The sequence below is a fragment of the Melopsittacus undulatus genome, chromosome 5 (assembly GCF_012275295.1).
Source record: "Melopsittacus undulatus isolate bMelUnd1 chromosome 5, bMelUnd1.mat.Z, whole genome shotgun sequence".
Taxonomy (NCBI): Eukaryota; Metazoa; Chordata; class Aves; order Psittaciformes; family Psittaculidae; genus Melopsittacus; species Melopsittacus undulatus.
The window spans coordinates 64,256,826-64,279,562 of NC_047531.1; the positions used below are offsets into that span (position 1 = coordinate 64,256,826).

At 44.6% G+C, this 22,737-nt stretch overlaps 2 protein-coding genes across 2 annotated transcripts; one reads left to right on the top strand and one right to left on the bottom strand.

The window, feature by feature from the left end:
* The first annotated feature begins 4,888 nt into the window (after positions 1-4,888).
* EXOSC9 (exosome component 9) lies at positions 4,889-10,994 on the top strand. The gene is made up of 12 exons (XM_005143001.3): positions 4,889-4,979; positions 5,125-5,219; positions 5,832-5,951; positions 6,141-6,243; positions 6,784-6,921; positions 7,350-7,432; positions 7,702-7,834; positions 8,255-8,343; positions 8,539-8,685; positions 9,057-9,247; positions 10,180-10,258; positions 10,737-10,994. The coding sequence occupies exons 1-12, from the start codon at positions 4,914-4,916 to the stop codon at positions 10,816-10,818; spliced, it is 1,326 nt and encodes a 441-aa protein (XP_005143058.1). The 5' UTR covers positions 4,889-4,913; the 3' UTR covers positions 10,819-10,994.
* A 3,873-nt stretch (positions 10,995-14,867) lies between these two features.
* On the bottom strand, positions 14,868-22,493 carry CCNA2 (cyclin A2). Its single transcript, XM_031043600.2, has 8 exons — positions 22,270-22,493; positions 21,921-22,152; positions 21,351-21,466; positions 20,769-20,992; positions 20,007-20,211; positions 19,045-19,158; positions 18,421-18,554; positions 14,868-17,966 (listed from the first exon to the last, which is right to left on the bottom strand). Exons 1-8 carry the CDS (start codon positions 22,399-22,401, stop codon positions 17,915-17,917), a joined length of 1,209 nt encoding a protein of 402 aa, XP_030899460.2. The 5' UTR covers positions 22,402-22,493; the 3' UTR covers positions 14,868-17,914.
* Between the last annotated feature and the right edge of the window lie 244 nt (positions 22,494-22,737).

Genomic DNA, 22,737 nt, shown 5'->3' on the forward strand with positions numbered 1-22,737 from the left:
TAACAATTTTGGCTTAACATGACACTTAACAACAGTTTTCACTTGAATCAGTACAAATCATGAACACAGTTTATCTGGAGATGGAGAAGTTGTGGGATGTGGAAACAGCAGACCTCTGTATTTAGCTGTTGTGCACATTAATTGCACTCACACAGTGACAGAACAGCACTTCAACCATTTCAGTAGCCCTTAGAAATATTACAGAGTGAAGCAGGCAGCAGCAGCAGCAAGAAAAAAAGAAGGGACATAATTTCTTTTCCCCCAGCTTTGCTGCAGGTATAGAATCCAGCCTTGCAAATATATCTCATTTTCCCAAAGAGATTGCTGAGAGCTCAGAGGTGCTAAATGCATCACTGTCTAGAGGATCAGGACTCTTGGTAGGACTCTCTGGTGCAAACAATTTCTTTCACAAGAATAATAAAACCCAGGAGATTAAAGGCTAAGTATGGATGGAAACGGCAAGAATATTTTGGAATTTACTCATTAATCCAGAGTATAAAAGATGATCAGACAAACATCCAGCAAGCAGATGAATCACAAGTTATTACCAACTTGTTTTAAGCTGGTGTTTGGATGATAAACTGACAATTCTGTGTCTCTTTTTCGGAATAAAATTACTTTAGCATAAATATATACATTGGGCAACTGCTTTCCTAAATTTTAGCCATACAAGCTGTGACACCTTCCTTCTAATAAGCAAAGGATAGATGTGCTTACAGATGAGTTTCAGATGAAAGTGTGTTCAAGTGCTTCTCTGGATGAGGGTCAGAGCACCTCACACATTGCTGCAGACAAGCTGGTATGCATGCTGAGCTGTTTGTGCTTCAGTTCTGCCAGCTACACTGCATGCAGCGATCACCTATCCTCACACACTGGATCTGTTTCAAAGCCTTGAAGACTGTTGTAAAATCAAATTATGAATTATATTACTGCATATCTGTGGAGCCTTTCTGCCCAAATAATCTTATGAACTGAGATATTGTATACAGGATGCTGTGCACATGTGTGTATGCTGGAGGCACTGGAGAGCAGGGCTTGCAGCTAATGAGCAAAGGCGTATTACAGTTAAAGCTACCATGAAAAGATAAAATCAATATCTTATTTATTATTACACCATCAAACATGGTTGCTGAAAGCTTGCTGCCAAGATGCTGAGATTCTGATACAACTTGTTTTTTTGCTTCAGTCTTTGAATGTGATTTTCCCTCATGGCTCTGTTTGGTAAAATAATCCAATTCAAGCACTGCAACCTACAGAGCATTCATCTCAAATGAAATGTGGGCACAATAGACCATTAGGCTTTTCTTTCTGATAATTCCTCCTTTAGCCTGAGTGCCTGTGATTTATTCACTTGTTTATTCACTCTGCAGTGTAATACACTAATTCTTTATCTTTCTGATTTCAAACACCCCGAGTGTTTCTATTACTTGATTACAATTGTAACTCTGCCTTTCACCGTACAGAAATATAGTAATTGCTCAACTTCTATTTCATTAACTTTTTATATTGACCTTATTTTCCATGTAGCCTGTTTCATATTCCCAGTGCTGCCATCTTACACCTGCTTGATTTGTGCATGAAATTCTTTATCCTTTCTAGCACATGCCTACACCAAAATTCCACAAAGTAGACTGTGTAAAGAAGATTGCAGGAATCAAATGACACATCTGATTTCTAGCCCACACTTCCCCTGACCTGGTTCCCTTGAAAAATGTACCCATGTCCTCCTAAAGTTCACCACCAGCTTCTCTGTGTACTGATCTTGAACAGGACCAGCATCAGAAGCAAAATCCACCATACCTGCTTTCCCAGTAATGAAAGTATAATTAGCACTTCTGGAAATGTTTCTGACAGAACATGTATTAGTGCAAGAAAACCTAATGCAAATAACTAACAACACTGTTGAACGTTCTGGTTCAGTGGCAGAAGTGTGACTCCTTTAAAATACTACTTCATCAAAACTGTTTTGTAAGAACCTCTTTTGCAAAAAGGCTATTGCTGTGATTTGCTGCACAACAAGACTACAACTCCTCACCAGCTCAAAGACTCAGTCACCCAGTTCTATCAGGAGGAGCCATGAAAAAGGGCATTTGCCACCAGCTTGTCAGATCGAGGGACACCACAGATCACTCTGAGAAGCTGGGACAGGGATTTTCCCACTCTAGCCCCAAGCACAAATCTCAGCATACGCCTAAGGTGACATTTTTGTAATTGATAGGGAATAACATCATTTATAAGGCTCCTACAAACAATACAAGTGCTTCCAAGGTAGTTGACTGTAATCAAAGGGTTTTGGAACTTAACACCAAGCTTTCACTATCAATACTATTATCACTGAACTTAAACAACAAAAAAGGCAAAACCAGGCAGAATTTCTACTTCTACTGATCTCCAAAGAAAATACCCAATCCCTAGGGCGCCGCAGGAAAAATTCCCTGAAGGGACGCCTTGACTCACTTGGATCACTGCAGGAGCAGACAAGGACCATCACCATCATTGTAAAGGTATTCTTTTGATTATTTTATTTTATGGCATTCTGTAAGGCATAGCAGATGTCCTATGCAGGAGCGCCGATTAGTGTTCCATAAGGTGCAGGAGGCATCCAATGCAGGAACGCAGGATCATGGTTAATATTCTGTAAGGTGTACGCAGGAATAAGAAAGCCTTCTGTAAATCAGGATAGAAAAATCTCCTAGGTAAAGGCGTATACCCGGCTGCTAGCGTATGTTTGGTATACAGGTATACATTCTGAATAGTTCCATAAGGCATAGGAGACGTCACATGTCTTCAAGAAGAAGAAGGATACCTTCAACAGCTCTTGGTAAATTTGGTAAGACAAAAGAAATAAATGGCAGAGTGTTAGGGACCAGGGCCAGAGGTTTACATTATCCTATTCATGCTTTTTAAGCCAGGAGATTGGGTTTATATTAAGAATTTTGCAGGTGATCCCCTACAAGAGGAGTGGAGCAAACCATACCACATATTACTGACTACCTTTACAGCAGTGAAGATAAAGGAACAACCTGCTTGGATACACTACTCAAGAGGCAAGAAAGCACCAGAGCCAGAGGAGATATGGCGAGTTGAGTCTTCAGGACCCACACATGTGAGACTGTATCGATCAATATCTGGTCCTGTGTATAACTCAGTTGCAAAAAAATTTGCAATAGGACAAGAAAAGGGGGGATTGAAGAATGAGGTTGATCGAAGAATAGGGTGAGATTTACGAATGGGGTTGATTGAAGAATAGGGTTGTAAATAAGTAACTTCAAAGATGTTAGGCTTTGTTAGCAGCTATAGAGAAAAGGAAATGACTAAGATAAGCTTTGCCAGAACTTCCTGGTGGTTACTGATATGACAGCAATACTAAAACGAAGTGATGAAGAAACAACGACCATGGGTCCCAAAGCCCACTACCACATTTTAGTGCATGTGATACCTGGGTATAAAGGGTTAACACTGTGCCTGCTTGCTTAAGCAGTCACTGTGCTTGGTGAAGCAGAACTGTAGGAGTCAAAGTTCCTAGAATGATGAAGCAGAATTGCAGGAGTTACAGCTGCTAGGCAGAATTGTAGCAGGTAAGATTCATAACTTCACATTTAAGACATTCTTGTTTAAACAGTATCCATAGAAAGAAAAGAAACAAAAGATAAACAGAGTAACAAAATTTGCAAACTTGACAAGTTTCTGCTTTAAGATACTTAAAACTGGCTTGTATCAAACCTGGGATTTGGATAGGAGCCAAAACCCTATTCAGTCTGCATGAAAGCAAGAGGTTACTTGTGATGATGAAGAGGAACTACAGGCCTTCATCCTCATGACTCCATAACGACCACCACATGGTGGTGCACATCCATCAATGGGATGAATGCCAGAAAACTAATTATAATACTAGACGGGAATAGGTTTTGCATGTGTATTAGACATGAAGCAATCTCATGTTTATGTAATAATTATATGTAATATAAACAAACTGAGTGGCAAAGAAAGGGTGAGCATGCTTTTGGAGAAGCAATCCCCCATGCGCCTCAGTGCTGAATAGCATACCTACTTTACAACTTTAAAAGTTGTGGAGTCTATCTGTGTATCACATGTGTGAGAGGCATTCTCTGGAAGTATGATGTAATATATGTAATCTAATGAATATGTATGTTTAAGGACAATATAATCACAGCCTGGTTGATGCTCGGAGGAGACACGCTAGAAGAAGCGATCCCCCATGTCTCCCAGTGCCACAGTAAAGAATACCTGCTTGTTAACTTAAACTTTGTTGGCGAGTTCCTGGAGTTCTGAATTAAATTCTGAATTAAATTAAATTCTCTGAATCACGGAACTCAAACTAAACGTAAACGCCCATTGTAAAAGCCTTGAATTTCTACTTGCAGACAACGCCTCAGACCAACAGGAAAGGATGTTCTCCTGAAGGATTTGAAGCTTTTTCTCGCTTTTAGCCTACAGCACTGATTGCCTTGCTTGAACTACCACCCTGGCCGTTCCTAGGGACTGCAGGAGCACGCACATCTTGAAGGCTGGGCCCTAAGGCAGCGTTAACCTCTCAAAATGCCTGGGATGAGGTTGGGTTTGCTAATTTCTGACGGTTTCCATGACGACCGCACTTCGGCAAGACCCCTCCCGGCCTCAGTCCCTTCGGCAGCTGAAGACGCGCGAGGATCCCCGATTCCAGCCCGCGTTCTGGGCAGTTGGCCTTCGGACCGTGGGCCACCTGAGGGTGGCCCCTGCGATGCAGCAGGAGGCTCCTGTGGCCATCGCTTCAGGGCTGTCCCGTTCCACGGAGGGGGGGGCTCCCCGGCCGGAAAGGGTAAGGGGGCGGGTACCCGCAGACCTCAAAGCACCGCCCATCGCTGCCGCCGCGCGGTGATGACGAAAGCACGTCGCGCGGCTCGCGGTCCGCCATGAAGCCGTCGCCTGTCTCCAACTGCGAGCGGCGCTTCCTCCTGCGCGCCATCGAGGAGGGGAAGGTGCGGTCCCGGCCTCCCCTTCCCCCAACCCCTGCAGCGGCCCCGGCCTCCCCTTTCCCACCCTTCGGGGGCTGGCGCTGCCCTTCGCACCCCAGGGGGATGGCGTGTTAACCTGGGGGGTGTCTGTGTGTCTCTGGGCCCGCAGCGCCTGGACGGGCGGCAGTGTTACGACTACCGGAACGTGCGCATCTCCTTCGGCACCGAATATGGCTGCTGCATCGTGGAGCTGGGCAAGACCAGGTTGTGAGGGGGGCTGCGGTCGGGTACAGCGTACCGCCTGAGGGAGGGGAAGGCCTTTGGGCGTTGTGTTTCCGAACGTGTGGAGGCAAAACCTCCGTAGCGTTCAACGGGAGGTGGCCGAAAGCCTCCCGAGAAATCGCAGTAAGCAGAGCTTAAGGGCCATAGAGGAGAGGGGGAAGGGAAGGAAGAGGGAAGGGATGGGGTTTCCGTGATAACTGTAGATGAAAAATAGTGTATATAAGACAAAATTATTATAATTTTTCATCCTTTAGTTATTGATCTCACGTTATGTGTTCTGCATATCAAGCAGCCTTTTTTGTGTGTGGGCAAGTGGAATACATGCGTTTACATGAGCGTCTAGGTATATATTCTTATGTGTTTGAGCCTATTTTTAATCCTCAGAGAAAGTAAAATGTTCCGATTCTGGCATTTCCTGCTCTATTGACCAGAGTTTATATACAATGACAGGCATTAAACAAGAAAATGACAGGAGTGAGAAATACAAACTAAAACCGTAACTGCATGCTTTTTCAAAGTATATAATTTGTTTCTAGTGATAGGAGGGTTTTCCCAGCTAAATTCTGTGACTTAGCTGTTTATTTACCTTTGCAGGGTTCTTGCACAAGTATCATGTGAACTTGTTCCCCCCAAGCCAAGTAGGCCGACAGAAGGTATACTTTTTGTTAATCTTGAGCTCTCACCGATGGCCGCACCTGGTCTTGAGCCTGGCAGGTATGTAGCTGTCCTAAAGAGACTAGACAGGTGTGACAGAAGAGCCATTGGCATGGTTGCTTGTGGCAAGGGGGTTGGAACTAGATGATCTTAACGTCCTTTCCAACTCTGTAACTATTCTATGATTCTATGATACAAGGAAGTATAGAGTGTAATCATACTCGGTTGGGGTTAATTTTGTTTTGACAGGCAGTCTGACTTACTGGTGAAACTAAACAGACAAATAGAGCGATGCTTGAGAAATTCCAGATGTATAGATACTGAATCTCTCTGCGTGGTTGCTGGTGAAAAGGTATGAAAACCTATGAATTTCAAGTGGGTTTAAACTAAAAGGTGCATATACTTTTTTTTTAGATGGTCCTTGTTTTGGAAGATAGAAATTCTGATTGTAGGTTAATGTGAAGATCCACACATCTGACTTTACAGGCATTTTTGACTTACGTGTCTACATAAGCTTTCTGAAGTAGTTGGGACCCTGCACACTCAAATATTTTCTTTGCAGAAGAAAGTTTAACTTATGCTAAGTGTTACATATTTTGTCATAATTAAATTCAGCACGCTGGTTATTTTGGAATATACTGAAATCATAGAGTCATAGAATTGTTTGGGTTGGAAGGGACCTTAAAGATCATACAATTCCAACTGCCCCTGCCATGGGCAGGGACACCTCACACTAGACCAGTTTGCTCAAATCTTTCATCTTAAGCAAAGACCTGAAGAATATGTGATGGTGGTTCTTATGATTCAGAAAATGAAATTGTTTGGAAAACCAGTAACTTCTGTAGAATCCTGTCACACACAATCAACCAGTTATGTATGGGTTTCTTCTCAGGTTTGGCAAATCCGCCTGGACATGCACCTGTTAAATCATGATGGTAACATTATTGATGCTGCCAGCATAGCAGGGATTGTAGCTCTGTGTCATTTTCGCAGACCAGATGTGTCTGTGCAAGGAGAGGAAGTAACTGTGGTAAGTTATACTGGTTTACATGTGGCATCTCAGGTAGTTGTTTCTTTCTAAAGGGGAGAATTAGATGTTTGGGTAAGCAGATAAAATCCAAGGTACTTAAGTTTTAGGATAGATATGTTGCTATTTCAGAATTGTAAGGGTAGTGAGGAAGCCTGCTGAATACAGAATTTTAGCAATATCAGTTTATGGGAATATTAATTGTAAAAGATCAAGTATGATGAAGATGGTGTATTTACCTGTGTGGGTAGTAAAGGGTAAGAATTGCACCAAAAGCATAAAAAGAATTTTTGAAATATTTAGATGACAAAACATTTGTTAGCATTTTTGTTTGCTTTTTCTTATTTTTTAAAATGTCTTTGTACAGTATGTGATTTGAAAATTAGGTGTGTTTTGTAAGTAATTATATTCTGGTCAAACTCTTTTTAAAGTATACTCCTGAGGAACGTGATCCTGTCCCCTTGAGTATCCACCACATGCCTATTTGTGTCAGCTTTGCCTTCTTCCAGCAAGGGTAAGACTTTTCAGTCTTTTGACAGAAACAACTTATTCTGTAGAACTGAATTTTAAACATAGAAGAGTCCTAAAAATATTTATATTGACAAGCCAGTTTCTTAAATTACTTTCTGAAGTGACAGACACGACATAGAAATAATTTTTTGGGTGTGGGGGCTATATCTATAATTTCTAATACATAAATCAATTCCTTTGCTTAATTGTTTTAAGGGTAGTAACTCGCCTCAAGCTTTTACTGTTGCCCTATCTTTAAAAACTTGATTATAGGACGTATTTATTAGTGGATCCAAGTGAACGTGAGGAACGTGTAATGGATGGTCTCCTTGTAATTGCCATGAATAAACATCAAGAAATTTGTACCATTGACTCTAGTGGAGGGATTGTGCTGCTAAAGAATCAGGTAAATCTTTGCCTTGGCCAGTCTCTCTTGTATATAAATTAGTTCCTGTGCTGTAAACTTGATATTGAAGTATCCTTCACATTTGGAAGCTAAGAAATCAGTTACCTCTCTGATTTAGTTGGAAAAAATTACAGATTTTTAGTCCTAATAGAAGAGCATAGTACTGTGTATCATGCAGATTGTTGGGTCAGACTTTGTTCCCCTGTGGGAGTTTGTAAATCAGTTCAGACTGCACTGTCATGAATAGCTGGAGACTGTTACATTAAGCTTCTACATCAGCTCTTAGTATATCCAAGTCCCTCCTACTAGGATGCTATCTTTTATTTCAAGTGTTTGTGACTCCTATGATGTTCTACAGTTTTAATTAAAAACCATCTTGCTTTCATGATAGTAAACTGTTGTTATATATGTAACAAACAGGTTCTGAGATGCAGTAAAATAACAGCTGTTAAGGTTGCAGAAATAACAGAACTCATTCAAAAAGCATTGGAGAACGACCAGAAAGTTAGGTGAGTGTTTTGGGAAGGAAGAGAAATGGGTGTTTTTTAAGAAACATTCTGAAAAGCCTGTAGTTTGAACATCTAATTGCTTTCACTTGTATTTGTTTTAAATAGCAAGTGTTTGTATATTTGAGCTTGAAAAGAGAAAGCACTTTTAAGTGTGCGGTATCCTGAAAAAATTAATGTCTTTGACTGAATGACTAGGAAAGAAGGTGGCAAGTTTGGCTTTGCAGAATCTATACCAAATCAAAAGATCACTGCCTTCAAAATGGAGAGTGCTGCTGTGGATACTAACAATGTGGAAGAACAAGCAGAAGAAATCATCACTAAAGCTGACCCTCCTTCAGAAGTGTATCTTTTCTGTTGTATTATTTAGGGAGAAGCCAGGCTTTCCGTCCCCTGCTTTAGCACTAGAAACTACGCACACTTCCAAGATTCCTCAGGGCTTAGGAAGCCTGACAGCCCTCAGAGGAAACATCAACAGCACACTGGGTTTAGTTCTAATTGCTTGTAGGTAACTTCATTCCTAGCCTAAAATGCAACACTAAGGTCTGAAGTGATTGACTGTTACAGTAACTGGAGAAGTTGTACTCTCTCTCACCTCTCCTTGAAGGGTGTTCTGCCCTGGGGAGTAAAGATACAGCTTGAAAAAAATAAATGGTTTGCTCTCAGAATATGTCAAGTTTACCAGCAAGCACAGAGATTTTTCTTAACTAGTTCAGTTTTGCCAATCCAGTATTGTACACGCCTGGGACAGCCCAAATTGGGGAAGGAATAGAGAACTCCTGGGGAGACTTTGAAGAATCGGAGAGGGAAGAAGCAGCAGAAGAGGAAGGTGAAGGTGATGCTACTGCCTCTGAATGCCAGAAAATGGAAATCGAGGGTACAAGTATCATAGAGGAAACTAAGACGGGTAAGTGTTTATCTTGTTATCACATGTGCTTCTTATATCCCTTTATTAACAATCTAGGATTAAAATGTGAAAGAAGTCCTTAGTAAGGAAGGAGAACCATAGTAGCCACTTCCCACCTGAGTTACACACTACTACTCTCACTTCACCAGGTCAGTTGTTTTCTTCAAAGTAAATACTGATTTATGTAGTATAGGGAGGGCTCCAAATTAAAGAGTAACCACTCTGAACATTTCTTGAAAAATGCTTGTTGTGGTTTAAGCCCAGCTTAAGCTCAGAATCATGCAGCCACTTGCTCACTCTCCACCTTTATCCCTTCCAGCTTCTTGAGGGATGGGGAGGAGAATCAAATGAATGTAAACCCCATGGGTTGAGATAAGAACAGTCCAATGACTAAAGTATAATACATAACTACTACTACTGCCACTAATAATGATAAGGGAAGTACTAAGGGGAGAGAATATAGAGCTAACGGGAAAATGAAAACACTAAACACAAGTGATGCACAATACAGTTGCTCACCACCAGCTGACTGATAGCTAGCCTGATGCGGGCAGTGATCTGGGCCTTTAGGTAATGCTCCCCAGTTTATATACTGGGCATGATGTGCTTTGGCAGGAATACCCCCTTGGGTAGTTTGCATCAGGTGTTCTGTCTCTGCTTCCTCCCACCTTCCCATGCACTTCTTTGTTGGCAGAGCATGAAACTAAAAAGTCCTTGATCGGGGTAAGCATTACTTAGTAACAGCTAAAGCAGCAGTGTATTATCAGCATTGTTCTCAGACTGAAGGCAAAACACAGCACTGCACCAGCTACTAAAAAGGAGAAAAATAACTGTTACAGCTGAACCCAGGACAGTGCTCTTAGTAGTTACTTGTTACAGAAGTTGTTTGTGCAAAAATGATCACAGGTTTGTGGTTGGTTGATTTGTTTTAGATGAACCTATTCTGTTGTCTGACAGTGAAGAGGAAGAAGTTGTCATTCTACAACCACAGGAACTACCAAAGAAAACAAGGTATTTGAAATTAGGAGGGGAAAAAGGTTCATAAGGAGTATTTTCAGGTAGCATAGGATTTGGCAAGGCCAAGAAAGGTTTCAGTTGATGAAGGGGATTAAAAATATAGCAGAGAGTGAGGAATTCTAAATCTAGCCTAGTTTACTCCTGTCCCAGGAAGCCAGTCATCCTCATCCTGGCTGCTCTGCAGCCAGATGAAATGCTTATATGACTAGTGATTCCAAAGGGAGCGAGAGCATAAAAGTGGATTTGCAGGAGCTGCTCCATAGAGGATATCCTGCAGATATCCTACTACCTCTGAAATTAATTTTAATCTTGTACTGCATCTTGAATTTTATGTCCCAGAAGTGAGATTGATTACAGTAGCTCTGCACTAGCCATGGAAACCGTTGTATTGCATTTCACGCTGAGCGTGGTGGATGGTTGCCCTGTTACAGGCGATCAGCCTGTGTTTTCTGAAAGTGTTGTTTCCTCATAGAGCACAGACCAACCTGAAACAAGGAAGTACAAGTAAGAAAGCATTTATCAAAAGGAGAAAAAAGAAGAGAGCTGCTCATTAGCGCCATCATCCTTCCTTCAGAAATGCTGTATAATTCATAATTTGGTCTGTTATTACTGAACTTAGTTCTGTAGATAATTCTACATCCTCCCAACCCATATCTAGTTCTGCTTTTATGTATATGTTATAAAATTGTACACACCTTTAAATACATAAATAAAAAGCATGAAAATGAAATTCCGCGGTTAGCACACAGCTACACCAGTAAACTCGCTCATTTGAGATCTACAACATGAGTGGCAGAGGTAAGATGTGTTGCTGTTCTTAACAAAGCTGCCTGTGCCGTTACTGAAGTGAGCTGCACCCAGTCACAGTTCAGGTGGTAAAAAGGAATTATTAATGGCAGGAAAAAGTTTGTTTTGGTTTTTTTTTGTTTTAATTCACCCTCTGCTCTTGGAATTGTTAAACAAGCAGTCATTTGTGACACGGTTTGCAAATTGGCAAACTCATTAATGCTAGCACCACATTTTCACCCTGGGTTTTTCTTGGCAGATAGAAACATAAAAAAGCCCCTGCTTCTATTTGCTTTTCATTTCTCATTTATTTTCTCCCGACCTTTTTCCTGGTTCACTTGCCATCTCAGTGTCAGCATTGAGGTCTGGAACTGGAGCAGAAGTCCATCCCCATTTCAAGAGATTTCCTTGTCTTACTGCTTCTCCCCCTGGTTCTGTTTTTTCCACAAAATTGGCTCCCACTAACGTCCAAAGTGATCTCTGTTCTCCCCAGCTTTGAAAAGGATACACAAAATTAGACCTATTTCGGAGTCAATTTGGAGGCCTTATCGTATCCCTCGTGACAATTTTCCACCACAGTGGGGCTTTCTTCGCCCTAGTCTAGTGCTCCCATGCTTTGGACTCAGCTCTCTTGATGACAAAAGGGCCAGTGGGAGGGCCTGAGGCCATTTCTAATTCCTTTCCTCACCTAGTTTACTAATCTGCCTTTTCAAAGATTGGTTCCTTCTTTCGACTTTTCCAGTCCATTGTGGCCTCCGAGCTGTATGGAGGTCCCAAGTCATTCCCAGCCTTTTCCTAACACCCGCTAATAATCACGTCTGCAATCAAATGTGGACCTCTAGCCCAAGATATTCCGATGGACAGCACCCCAGTTCTTGGCAGAAGTTCCCGCAATAGTCACTTAAGGACTTCTTCAGCTTGACTGCTCCGACAGGGAAAGACTGCCGGCCAGCCTGCAAAAGTCTCAACCCCGACCAAAATGTACCCATCCCCATTTGGCCGAGGTACTTCTGAAAAATGGGCTTGGCAAGAGCCTTCCGGTTCCATTGCCGATTTCAGGATTCCCTCTTGAAATGTTGTCTTTACAAGCGGGCTGGTTTTGGAACCTGTTGCAGGTTTTGCAGACGCCGCTTTTGCTCTTTCTGGCATTTGGCCCGATGCTCGCTGTCTCTTCGAGAGGGCCACTCGTGCTTGTGCTCCGCAGTGACATTCTCTCTGGTCTGTGTGTGTGCTTTCTTTCCGTCCTTCTAAGCGGTGGAATTAGTAGTGGGGCGTGTGAGGCTTCCAGCAAGGTGACACGCGCGCCCCCCCTTGTGCGGACCTGCCCACGGCCCCGGCAGCATTCTGGCGCAGACCCGTCCTGCGGCCGGTCCCGCGCCGCAGCAGCCCTCGCCCTGCGGCCGGTCCCGCCCCGCAGCACCCCTCGCCTCGCCGCAGCAGCCCCACAAGGCAAAAAAAGGGGACCGGCAGGGCCTGGCAAAAGCAAAGCCTACAGCACGCGGCCTTCCGCAGATCGTTGACTCCCTCGCCCGGACCGAGCCGAGGCAAGGCAGGTCTCCCATCCTTGGACTAACCGAGCCCTACCCTGCTTAGCTTCCGAGAGCTCACGGGATCGGGCGCATTCTAGGGTGGTGCCGCCGTAGGCTACTAGGGCCCCTCCAGCGCCGCATTTAGGTCTGCCGCGCCACGCCCCGGCCCGGCCCAGCGCCACAGCCCCACCGCCTCACGGCACCGAGCGCTGACTGACGCCCCCCGGCCCCGCGGCACAGCCCCCGAGCGAGCACAGAGCCGCGCACAGCCCGCGCCGGCCCCGCCACGGCCACCACCACAAACCCCCTCGCACAAGCCACGCCACGCTCCCTCCCTTGCCGCCCGACAGCAACACGCCACGGCCGCCCCCTCCTGCGGACCTGCCCCTTCACCCGCAACGCCCCACCAAGGAAACGGGGGCCGCCATCCCCCGCGCGTCCCGTCCCGTCCCCCCGTCCCCCCCCACCCACGGACTGACAAAAGCCTACAGCACCCGCCATTCCCAGCCGCTCTCCCACACAACTACCAAGCCAGCCCGAGCCCTGCTTGCCCTTTCCCCCCTCGCAAACTTAGGAAAATCACTTCACTCCTTTCAGACCAACAGCGAAATATTTCTTCGGATTGCCGCTCGTGGCACTCATTCAGTCTTAGCGGGCGTCTTCGCAATTCATTCTTGCTCCTCTCGCTGCCTGCCCACTGCTTCAGTGCTCGTGCCACTCCATGCACTCTTGCTCTAGCTGCCTTTTGAAACAAGAGTGGAGTGAGAGAATGACTCAAGACATTATCAACACGGCTAATGCAGTGCTAATCAGTGCCGTTAGCCACGAGCTCCAATTCCACCCTGATCTCGCAGATTTTCTCTCTCCAGCTTGCCTGTGCAATGTATGTCTTATGGAAGCTTTGGAGGATTCTCTCCTACCTTTTCCAAGAAATCCAAGTCGTGCTCCGCATCTCCAGTCACCCTCGGAATTCCGTGCGCACAACCCCGATCAATTCTATCTTGCAAATAGGTGCACAGCCCGGGCGCTTCCAGGAAGAGCGTCTCCAAAGTACTTGTGCTTTGGAAAGCTGCCCTTCAAGTTGCCTGTCCTTCTCAAGTCCTTCAAGCCTTTTCTGCTTGCATTTGCTAGTCTTTCTCCTCGTCCCGTTAGTTGAGAGATGCATTCCCTGTTCCTCCTGTATTGCTAAGGGAGTCAACAAAGACTCCAAAGTCCAACCAACTTGCACTCCAGTTGAAGGTTTATTCCATTCTTCAGCTATTTCTACCAATTCACCCATTCCAATTTTCTAATGCTCCCCTAAAAGTTCTTTTGCAGCTTGGACTTGGCATGCTTCACGTTACTTCTCTTCCTTTACCACCTAGAGAAAAATGAGTTGTCCAGGTCCCATCACCCACTGTCCACACGAAGTGCCTTGGGCTGTGCAGTACAGATTTCTTTGCAGCTAAGAAGCCTTCCTCTTTGGGGAATGCGTATCTCACCTCAAGGTCATTTCTAAGGTCTCTATGCAAACAGCCATATTTCAAAGCAGCAGCTAAAGGAGGACCAGTAGCCTGGCTCACCATAGCCGTGCTATTACAATTAGACACCTTTTACCACTTCCACCAAGGCACTCCCTTTTCCTTTTCTCGCCACCAGCTGCTCCTCTCCTTTCCGTTTGCCCACCTTGCCAAAGCCATTCCGTCCCAAATACAACACCAAGGTGCCTTAGCCGCGGATTGAAACGAAGCTAAAACGGCCAGAGTCCAGCACACAGAGCCCCACTTGGCCTCACTCTTTTCTATCGGACTTGCCACGTTACACTGCCATGCCAGGATCATTTGGCTCCGTTTTCTTTTTGCACCGTTGGAACACCATGCCGCGCTCTTAGCTCTCCCTGCTTTGCTGAAAACGTCATTTAACGCTTCCCCACAGGCAGCCCGGCTACCGGGGCATTTCCACTCTTTCCAAATGGTTCCCTTTGGTCATTGCCATGCAGCCACAGGGTTTTGTTCTTGAGCTGTGCTTTCATTTTTTCTTAAAATTGTCAGATTTGTAGTTAAAATTCCCCATGGGATTGATAGCTATTGTCAGCCCTTGGAAGTGTTTCGTACTTTGGAGTGTTCTCCAAGGTGCAAATGGTATGCCATAGCTAAGTCCTAAATGCCCATGCATGTCACTCCGTATCTTTCACTGCTTCGTATTATAAAAAACAAAAAGACTTAACAAATGAACAAATGCATGTACGTAACAAAATAACATCAAACTTCCACAAAGCATTCATAGAAAAGCAAATCATACATCAGCAATGGAGTTTCTTAGAAAATTTAATTAAATATTATATGCAACAGACAAGAATGCTTCTTGAGCTCTAGTCAAAGAATTCTGCTCTGGATGTAAGTTGTGCAAACCAAAGAGACAGGGAAGTTTCCAACATATCCAACTCTTGTTCAAAAAGCAAGTCTATCTGGAAACATGCACATATTTACAAGAGCCAAGTAGGACTACTTTACGTGTGACCTTAGCATTTTATTACATAGAAACATGAGCTGAGTCACTGCTGCAGATGTTACATTCCCTAAATCAAGTTTAGAATTTAATGTTAAAAAATAAAAAAGAATGCTTTCTGGCCAAGTAGAGTTCTATTCCAGTTGTGCTCTCCAGAAAGGGACAAAACTAGAAAGCCCTGTTCCTCCAGGAGTTAAACCAGAACTAAACCCCCACATCTTTCTCATGTTGGTTCTTCCAACCCAAAGTTGCTGTTGGGAATATAGGAATGAGGGAAGGTTCAGTTTCTTGTTACTTCTAAAGTGCCACAAGACCTTAAACTTCTTTGTATTGCTGTTTCTCTTCCCACACAACATCTCATACCCTACATTGCTTAGAAGCTTTACATTGAAGGGAGTAGGAGGAGTTAAACTGGATAAGCAAAACAGTAGTACAGTACAACCTGGAGTATTTTGTTGAAAGTTTAAGAGCTGGAATCAGCCTATATTAACTTCAGAAAATTAGAGGGTGGGAGAGGATGGTGCTTGCTGCAGCTGCAAGAGGTGTCAGTAACAAGGGGGGCAGAGGCACCAACCCATGCCTGAAGCACTGTTTTAGGCTGAAGAGGAAGTCTTAGTGGTATACCTGAAAACAGAGCTCAAGAACAAGGGAGAACATTTCTTTGGCCTATGGAAACAGTAACAGAACAGCTTCCATTGAAAATGGAGCAAGGAGGCATTTCATTAAGCAGTAAGAAATACAATAAACCACAGAGTCCTGTCATTTAAGTACTGCTGCTGCATTTCTCTGGGGAAAAATATTGATTAGCTTCCTATAAGTTACTCCTCTTCCAATGTTCATATTTGTCAGTGATCTTGGAAAGTTTCCAGTAATATGCCACAAAAAAAGGGGGGGAAGGCAGAACCCAGTGATTTCCCATGAAGAATACTGTGCTCTGTCATCTTCAAAGCATAACAGTCTATTCTGAGTTGCCCTTCCAAGTTCACAAACTGTGGCAAACACATTCCCGCATATACAGACTCCCTCTTCTGCAAGGTAACAGCATTTCTAACACTGAGCACCACACAGGATCTATTGCACATTTTCCTCCCAACTAGTTTTAGCCTTTCAGTAGCAACCTACTGAAATTAAACTGAAAGGCTATTGGAAAGCATGATAGACCAACGAAACGTTAATTAAATGTTAGAACATTCTAAAAGTCAAAGCACATCCTTAAAATCTCAGGCTGGCCAAAAAAGGCAGCTTCTGCTGCATTCTTTTATTAGGACCAGGGAAGCCACTGCCACTTGGGTCAGTTTTGTAATAGAGCTGGTTTGTGGAGGGCTCAGACTACAGCACAGGGGTAGGGGCAGAACAGCAAATTTTTAGTTCTCAAGTTGAGATGTGCAAGTTGTCTCACTGTAATATGTGCTTCTCAGCTTTGACAGAGAAATTACAATTGTTTAATGTTTCTTTTCAATAGCCCACACCATAACAGCTGTTCAACACCTGTAAAGAGTCTATCCCAGCACCTGCTGGGTGTCCAGACAGTGTAGAATTAACTTCAAGTTGAAGAGGCACAGGTTTCACAGGGCAGCCCTTGCCAAAAAACTTAAAAAATGAATGCCAGTTTAAGATGGTAGCATTACCCCTCACTGGTTTTAAGGTATTGGCAAGACCATTAACATCAGATGTAAAAAAAGGTTTATTAGCAAACCTGGAAGTGGCTCAGTTAATCCACTTACATGTACTCACTGCTTTACACACAAAGAACAGCACATACAGGGCAGCACCACTCCATTTACATGGGTCGAAGGGGAACATCCACTCAATCTAATGCCAATTGTGCTAGCTTGGTGCTAGGTGCTAGCTTGCTCCTGTAACAGTTCCAGAACTAAGGAAAAGTAAGACCAGTTGGCTACATTTTTGCTGCGTGCCACAGGGGAACATTCCTTTACAAGAGAAGTGTACAGAATTGGTACCATTCCATACACAGCCCATCCACACCAGAAAACATCCCCTGCTCTTGAGGACATGGAGCTTCACTTCACCCTCTTGCAGTTTAATCCCTCTACTGCCCCTAAAGAGGCACTCAGCAGACCAATGACTAATTGTAATAGATATTAATGGGCTTTCAGGACAGCTAACATAGCAGTAGGAACTCCATGAGTTTAAATTACTATTAGTTTTACAGTTTGACTCAAAAAAAAAAACTATTACAAGACCATTTTCTACTGGAAGAAAGAAGAATGACCTGATGTAGGCAGTTCTAGCTGTGCAGTCCCCTCCAGCAAAGCATTCAAACTTTAACCTGATGGAAATCTGACATTACATTACACAGAAATAAAGACTTCCAGTGGCTGGCACATTGTAAAGTGTCTCACCAGCATTGATTCCAGCAATGTTTTCTCCTCATAGCTATACAGTTTCTTCCAGCATTACAGCCATTAAACCATGTTTTGGAACCTATATCAAGTCTCAGTTTAGACACTATTCAAAAAAAAGCTACCAATACTGCTGTGGAGTCCAAGTCATTCTTACCCGGAAGGAGGCAAGGCCCTACTATTATAATGCACTGCTAATATTAATGTTTAGTCTATAATTAGATAAGCTGTCTCAGACTTCAGTTGATCAGACTTTGCATGGTTAATTCTGTGCTTGAAGAGAACACTTGCATAAAATCCCAGCTAAATATTTTAACAAGACTGCATGTACAAAAGATTTACATTAAAAACACGTAAAACTATAGTTAAGAGCTCATGAAAGCCTGTATTAATACTCCGAGTGATCACATCTGCAGTTTTGAGCCATGTTTAAAACTGTACATTATTTTCTTGTAATATACATAGTAAGAACAGTCTCTTGATTATTACAATATATTTAGTGTCTCTGGTGGGTCAATAAGCGATACTCCATGGTACCTAGAGGGGGGGGAAGGGAGAAAGAAAGATGCAGGACATCATCTTGCTCAAGTGCTCTCTGACATACAGAACAGATAAGTATTGCAGCAAAGCACATTGCTCACAAGGCAGGAAACATTTGGGGCTTGTCAGCTGCAATGCTGACACAGGTTTTTAGGTGCATTAGGTACCATCTCCTGTCTACCTACTGTGGGAACATCAAGAAAATTGCTCCAGTTTCTACCCAACTGTTTGCGTAGTGATAGCAGCCCTGGTGAACACCAAGTACTGCTCAACAGAACACTGCAAAAACCTGAGGAGTCTTGTCACCATCGTGTTGACATAATAGGTTTGGTTAGTTGAGTCTCAAGACTCAAGATACACCCAACCACTCTCCTACCCCCCATTAAGCAGTTATGTGCTAGGATAACTTGGGTATACATACCAACTCTCACACATCTCTACAGATACTCACTTTGTACTCTTGTACTTTTCTCTTATGGACTGTTGTGTGTGCTGTGCTGCTTTGAGGTAGGTCTTGTGTAGGTCCAGGAGGCAAGGCTTGATGTCCTCAAGGGAGTAGCCTGTTACTTTGCACAAAGATTCAGGCTGATGGAAGAAAGGAACCTTTTAATGTTTCTGCTCACTTACCCAAACAGCCACCGGTGAAGATTTTAGCTTGCTTGTGAAATTCTGTTGTTCCAGAGCACTGTTTACTCAAGCACTAAGTAGTTTAATACTCATTGACCAGATTTTTAGCAGTTCATATAGATTTACAGTGATCCTGAAAACTATCATACTGTAAACAAATATTCCTTGCCTCCAGTGCTTCAGCTTTTTTACCACCCACTTCCTCATCACAAGCAAGCTGCTTACAGCTTTGAGAATGATTGACAGAATAGAGTGCATCAGTAGATGCCTCTTCCAAGGCGTGTGTGTGCCTCCCATTTTTCAGTTACCACAAATAACAATCCATAATTAACAGCTGAAGAGTACAGAGGGGCAGTGATTCCTGCAGCCCAAGCCCCAGCATTCAGAACCTACTAATACACTAGACACACATAAAGGTGTATGGAAGCTCGAGTTCAGTGTTACATACCCAAGTTTGTCCAGTGATTGTATAGCCTGCTAGATGAAACGCTGCAGCAGCAATAACTGATGGCAAGTATTTCAGGTAAGGATCAGCATCAATTAGACTCAGCTCCCCAAGGTACTGCAAGGGAAATGAGAGTGAGGGGAATCATCTGCTTCCAAAAAGGAAGTACAAGAGCCTTTAATAGTTGCACTAGAACACTCATTTAAGCTTCCAATCCTGCTATTAGATGAAGCACAGCTTTCACTAATGTCCATTTACTTTCTCTTTTAGCATTTACTGTTGGCTACTGTCAAAAAAGCATTCCCAACCTGTATTTTTTCAATATCACATTTTATATGTAGAGGTATTTTTTAATCCAGAAGGCAGACTGTAGTCAGGCCTGACCTTTACACAATGAGACAAAGACTTCTATTTGGGAGCTCTGGTACCTGCCACACAATTAGGATTTAGTATAATTGTAGCTGAAATGTTACCTGTGCTGTGCTTAAGAAACCAGCCTCTGGATTTAAAGCTCACTGCTTATTGAAGGGGAAACCAAAGCACAAGTCCTTTTTTGCCAAAGTGGGTGGGTAGGTGTGGCAGCTTGAGATAAGGAGGAAAACATCTAGCAGTGAAACAAACCCCAGATTAAAGTTGAATCTCTGCCTGCTGTGATTAAGTGGGCATGCTGGAGTTGGGCAAGTGTAAGCCTGAGACAGGAATGGAGCATTTCAAACAGTGTATGGTGATAGGAGCATTAATTTCCAGTGGTGTGGCACCACTGCTGGAGGAGTATGTATCAAACTGTACAAGCTCTCTAGAGCTCTTCCAGAGAGACTACACATTTAAAAGGAGGAGGCAGGGAAGCCTGGGCTGGAGAATCCTTCAACATTTCTTTTCTACTGGGACTAGGGAACAGAGCTTGTAAAGTGCATTAATAATAAAACTTCATAGTTATACAGGTCAAGCTAGTAATTCTTACTTACCATTGATAGGCTCTCCACTTTAGGATTTGTCTGTTCATGCAGGAAATACTGAGTGAGGAACTGGTTGATTGTTGGAGCTGCCAAGTCAAATGACAAAACCTTCAAAATTAAGTGCTCCATTCTTAGAACCTGCTTCTTGGTGTAGGTGTCATCTGTGATGTAGACAAACTCTGCTACTTCAGGAGGGTAGATTTCTTCAAATTTCCTGCCAGGAGAAGTAGTTATGAGCAAATAATCAAATACTAGAAAGCCAGATAACTAGCAACACATAATGAAAGCCACCATCCTACTTTGAATTCTGACCCGTGAAGTAGCTGGGCACTATTACTGAGCAAGTTTGCTGTACTTGGTTCTGCAGAATTACAGAGCTACAATAGCCTGCTATGTTAGCACTAACCAATCTAGCACTCAGTGACAGAAATTACAGAACAACCCATGAAACTACTATTCAGTGTAAGCAAAACTTTCTTTCATGTGCCTTGTGCATGCAAAACATGCACAAGTAAATGTTCTGAAGCCTGCTAGTGCTGCACCTAGAAATGATGAATCCTCACCATCTACAAAGATGCCCTAGGTCCTTGCTTGCAAAGTTTCATATAAACTACCAAGCTTTTAGGTGGACAACTCCCAGTTTGTCTTTTAGTGTGAAGCTGTCCCATGGCTATAGTATTTCTGGTGCCTGTAGCCAGACATGCCATAGCCAAAGGATTCCATTTGTAGAAGGCCAGTAGGTGGAATTTTAAATTCAACGGTCTCACTTACGATGCAAGCAGCATAGCCGCAGTACCCACAAGCTGAAGTTTTCCTCTCAAAACAGACATGGAAGAAAGAAACCTATCAATGTAATTTACAGCTAAGTACAGGGTTTCATTCTGCAATTTGTATTCTTCTCCAACTTCCACCAGCCAGTCCACAAGAATAGCCCGCATGTTGTTTGTAATATCAGGTTGCTTCTTCATGTAACCCATTTTAGGCTTGCACTTCACCTGGAGGTTTAGAAGACAGGTAAGATTGAGTTTGGACTAAGTGCTGGTAGGGAAGCAACCGTTTAAGCTCTATTTACCACAATTTAAGCAGATCAGAAGTAAACAAGGATAAGCTTAGGCTCAGTACATTACATTTCCATAATCTGGCTTTCCAACTTCAGTTCGTGGCACAATCAATCAATTTGATCACAAGAAACCAATCAATCTCATATTCACACAAGTGGACACAGCAACTTACTCCTCCATTTCTAGCAAGCTTTAATTTAGTCACTGTAGTAGCAACTAATGTTTACATCCATTTCTCAGCCTTGAATCTCTCCCCTGTAACCTGTACACAAATAAATAGAGAGCAGCTCACCTCCATTTCCCTAAGGTATGCATGGATATCGCTGATATAGTCTGGCATGTTATTAACATTTGTTTTTTTCTCTTCTGCTTCTGAGGTTATTGAAATATCCATAATACTTGGAGAATCTAAGCAGAAGATAAAAGCCATATTAAAGGGGGGCCCATTAGACCACTCTCTCACAGCAGAGGGAACTACCCTGTTGAAAAACTGCTGATTGTAATGGCATGTCCGAAGAAACAAAACTGGTTTCAGCAACCGGAAAGGGATCTTCTGGGTCGAACCAAACCAAACCAAGCTTTGTCCCCTGCAGCCTCCAGCTTGCTCTGGACATGCCACCCGTGATCATACGTGGGTAGGGCTCCGCTCGCTCCCGAGCTACCCGGGAAAAGGCCCTGCGGACCCGGGCGCTGCAACAGGAGTAAATGGGACGAGGCCCACAGGAGCACACTAGGAGGCTGGGCCAGCACGGCACTCCCGACGGGACGCCATCCGATCCTTGAGCAGGTGATGCTCTGGGCTACCGGAGCCTCGGGATGGAGGGGGGGGGGGGGGGGGGGGGGGGGAATTATTGGCACGTACCGAAGCTCAGCTCCATGGCGTTGCCCAGGGGTGCCAGAGGCCGCCGCTCCCCGAGGGTGCAGACAGCCGCACGAAGACCCAATGAGGCCTCCTCTTTTCTGGTCGCTGGGCTATCCCGTCGCCGCTGCTGTTGCTCCCCGTCCGGCTCGTCCACATGGATGGCGAAGGGCTGCTGCCCGCCGCCGGGCCGCCCCGCCGCCGCGCCATGGCCCTCGCCGCCTCGCCGCCCCGTCTGTGGGGAGAGCGGCCCATCAGTGCCGTATAGGGTCCGGTCCGGAGCTGACAGCCTCCGCCGCCCCAGCTCATCTCACCCCGTACTGCGCTCGCCCACACCCGCTGCCCCACTCACCTGCGGCAGGAGCCCGGTCCGCTGCTGGGTGTTCCTCAGCAGCCCCAGCACCACGCGGGTGCCGCCGGCGGCTGGCGGAGGCGCTTTGGCGCCTGGAGGAACGTTCTCCTGGTTCTCCTGCTCCGCCAACATGGCCGCGGGAGGGGCCGCCGGAGGAAGAGGGCGACCAGGAGAAACCGAAGCAGCCGCCAAGACTCGCGCCGGGGCGCCGCTCTCGCCGTTCAAGTAGCCCGCGACTATTGAATCAGCCAATCAGAGGGAGCGGCGACGCGCGGCGTCACGCGGCCTACGGGCAGCGGCAGGAGCCAACACGGGAGGGGCGACCGGCGGGCGGTGCCTGAGGCGAAGGGGTGGGGCCTGGCGGGCGGGAGGGCTCGGGGCGGGGCCGGGCAGGCGGGAGGGCTCGGGGCGGGGCCGGGCAGGCGGGAGCGCGCGTGGCGCCGCTGTGCCCGGGGTGAAGGCTGAGCA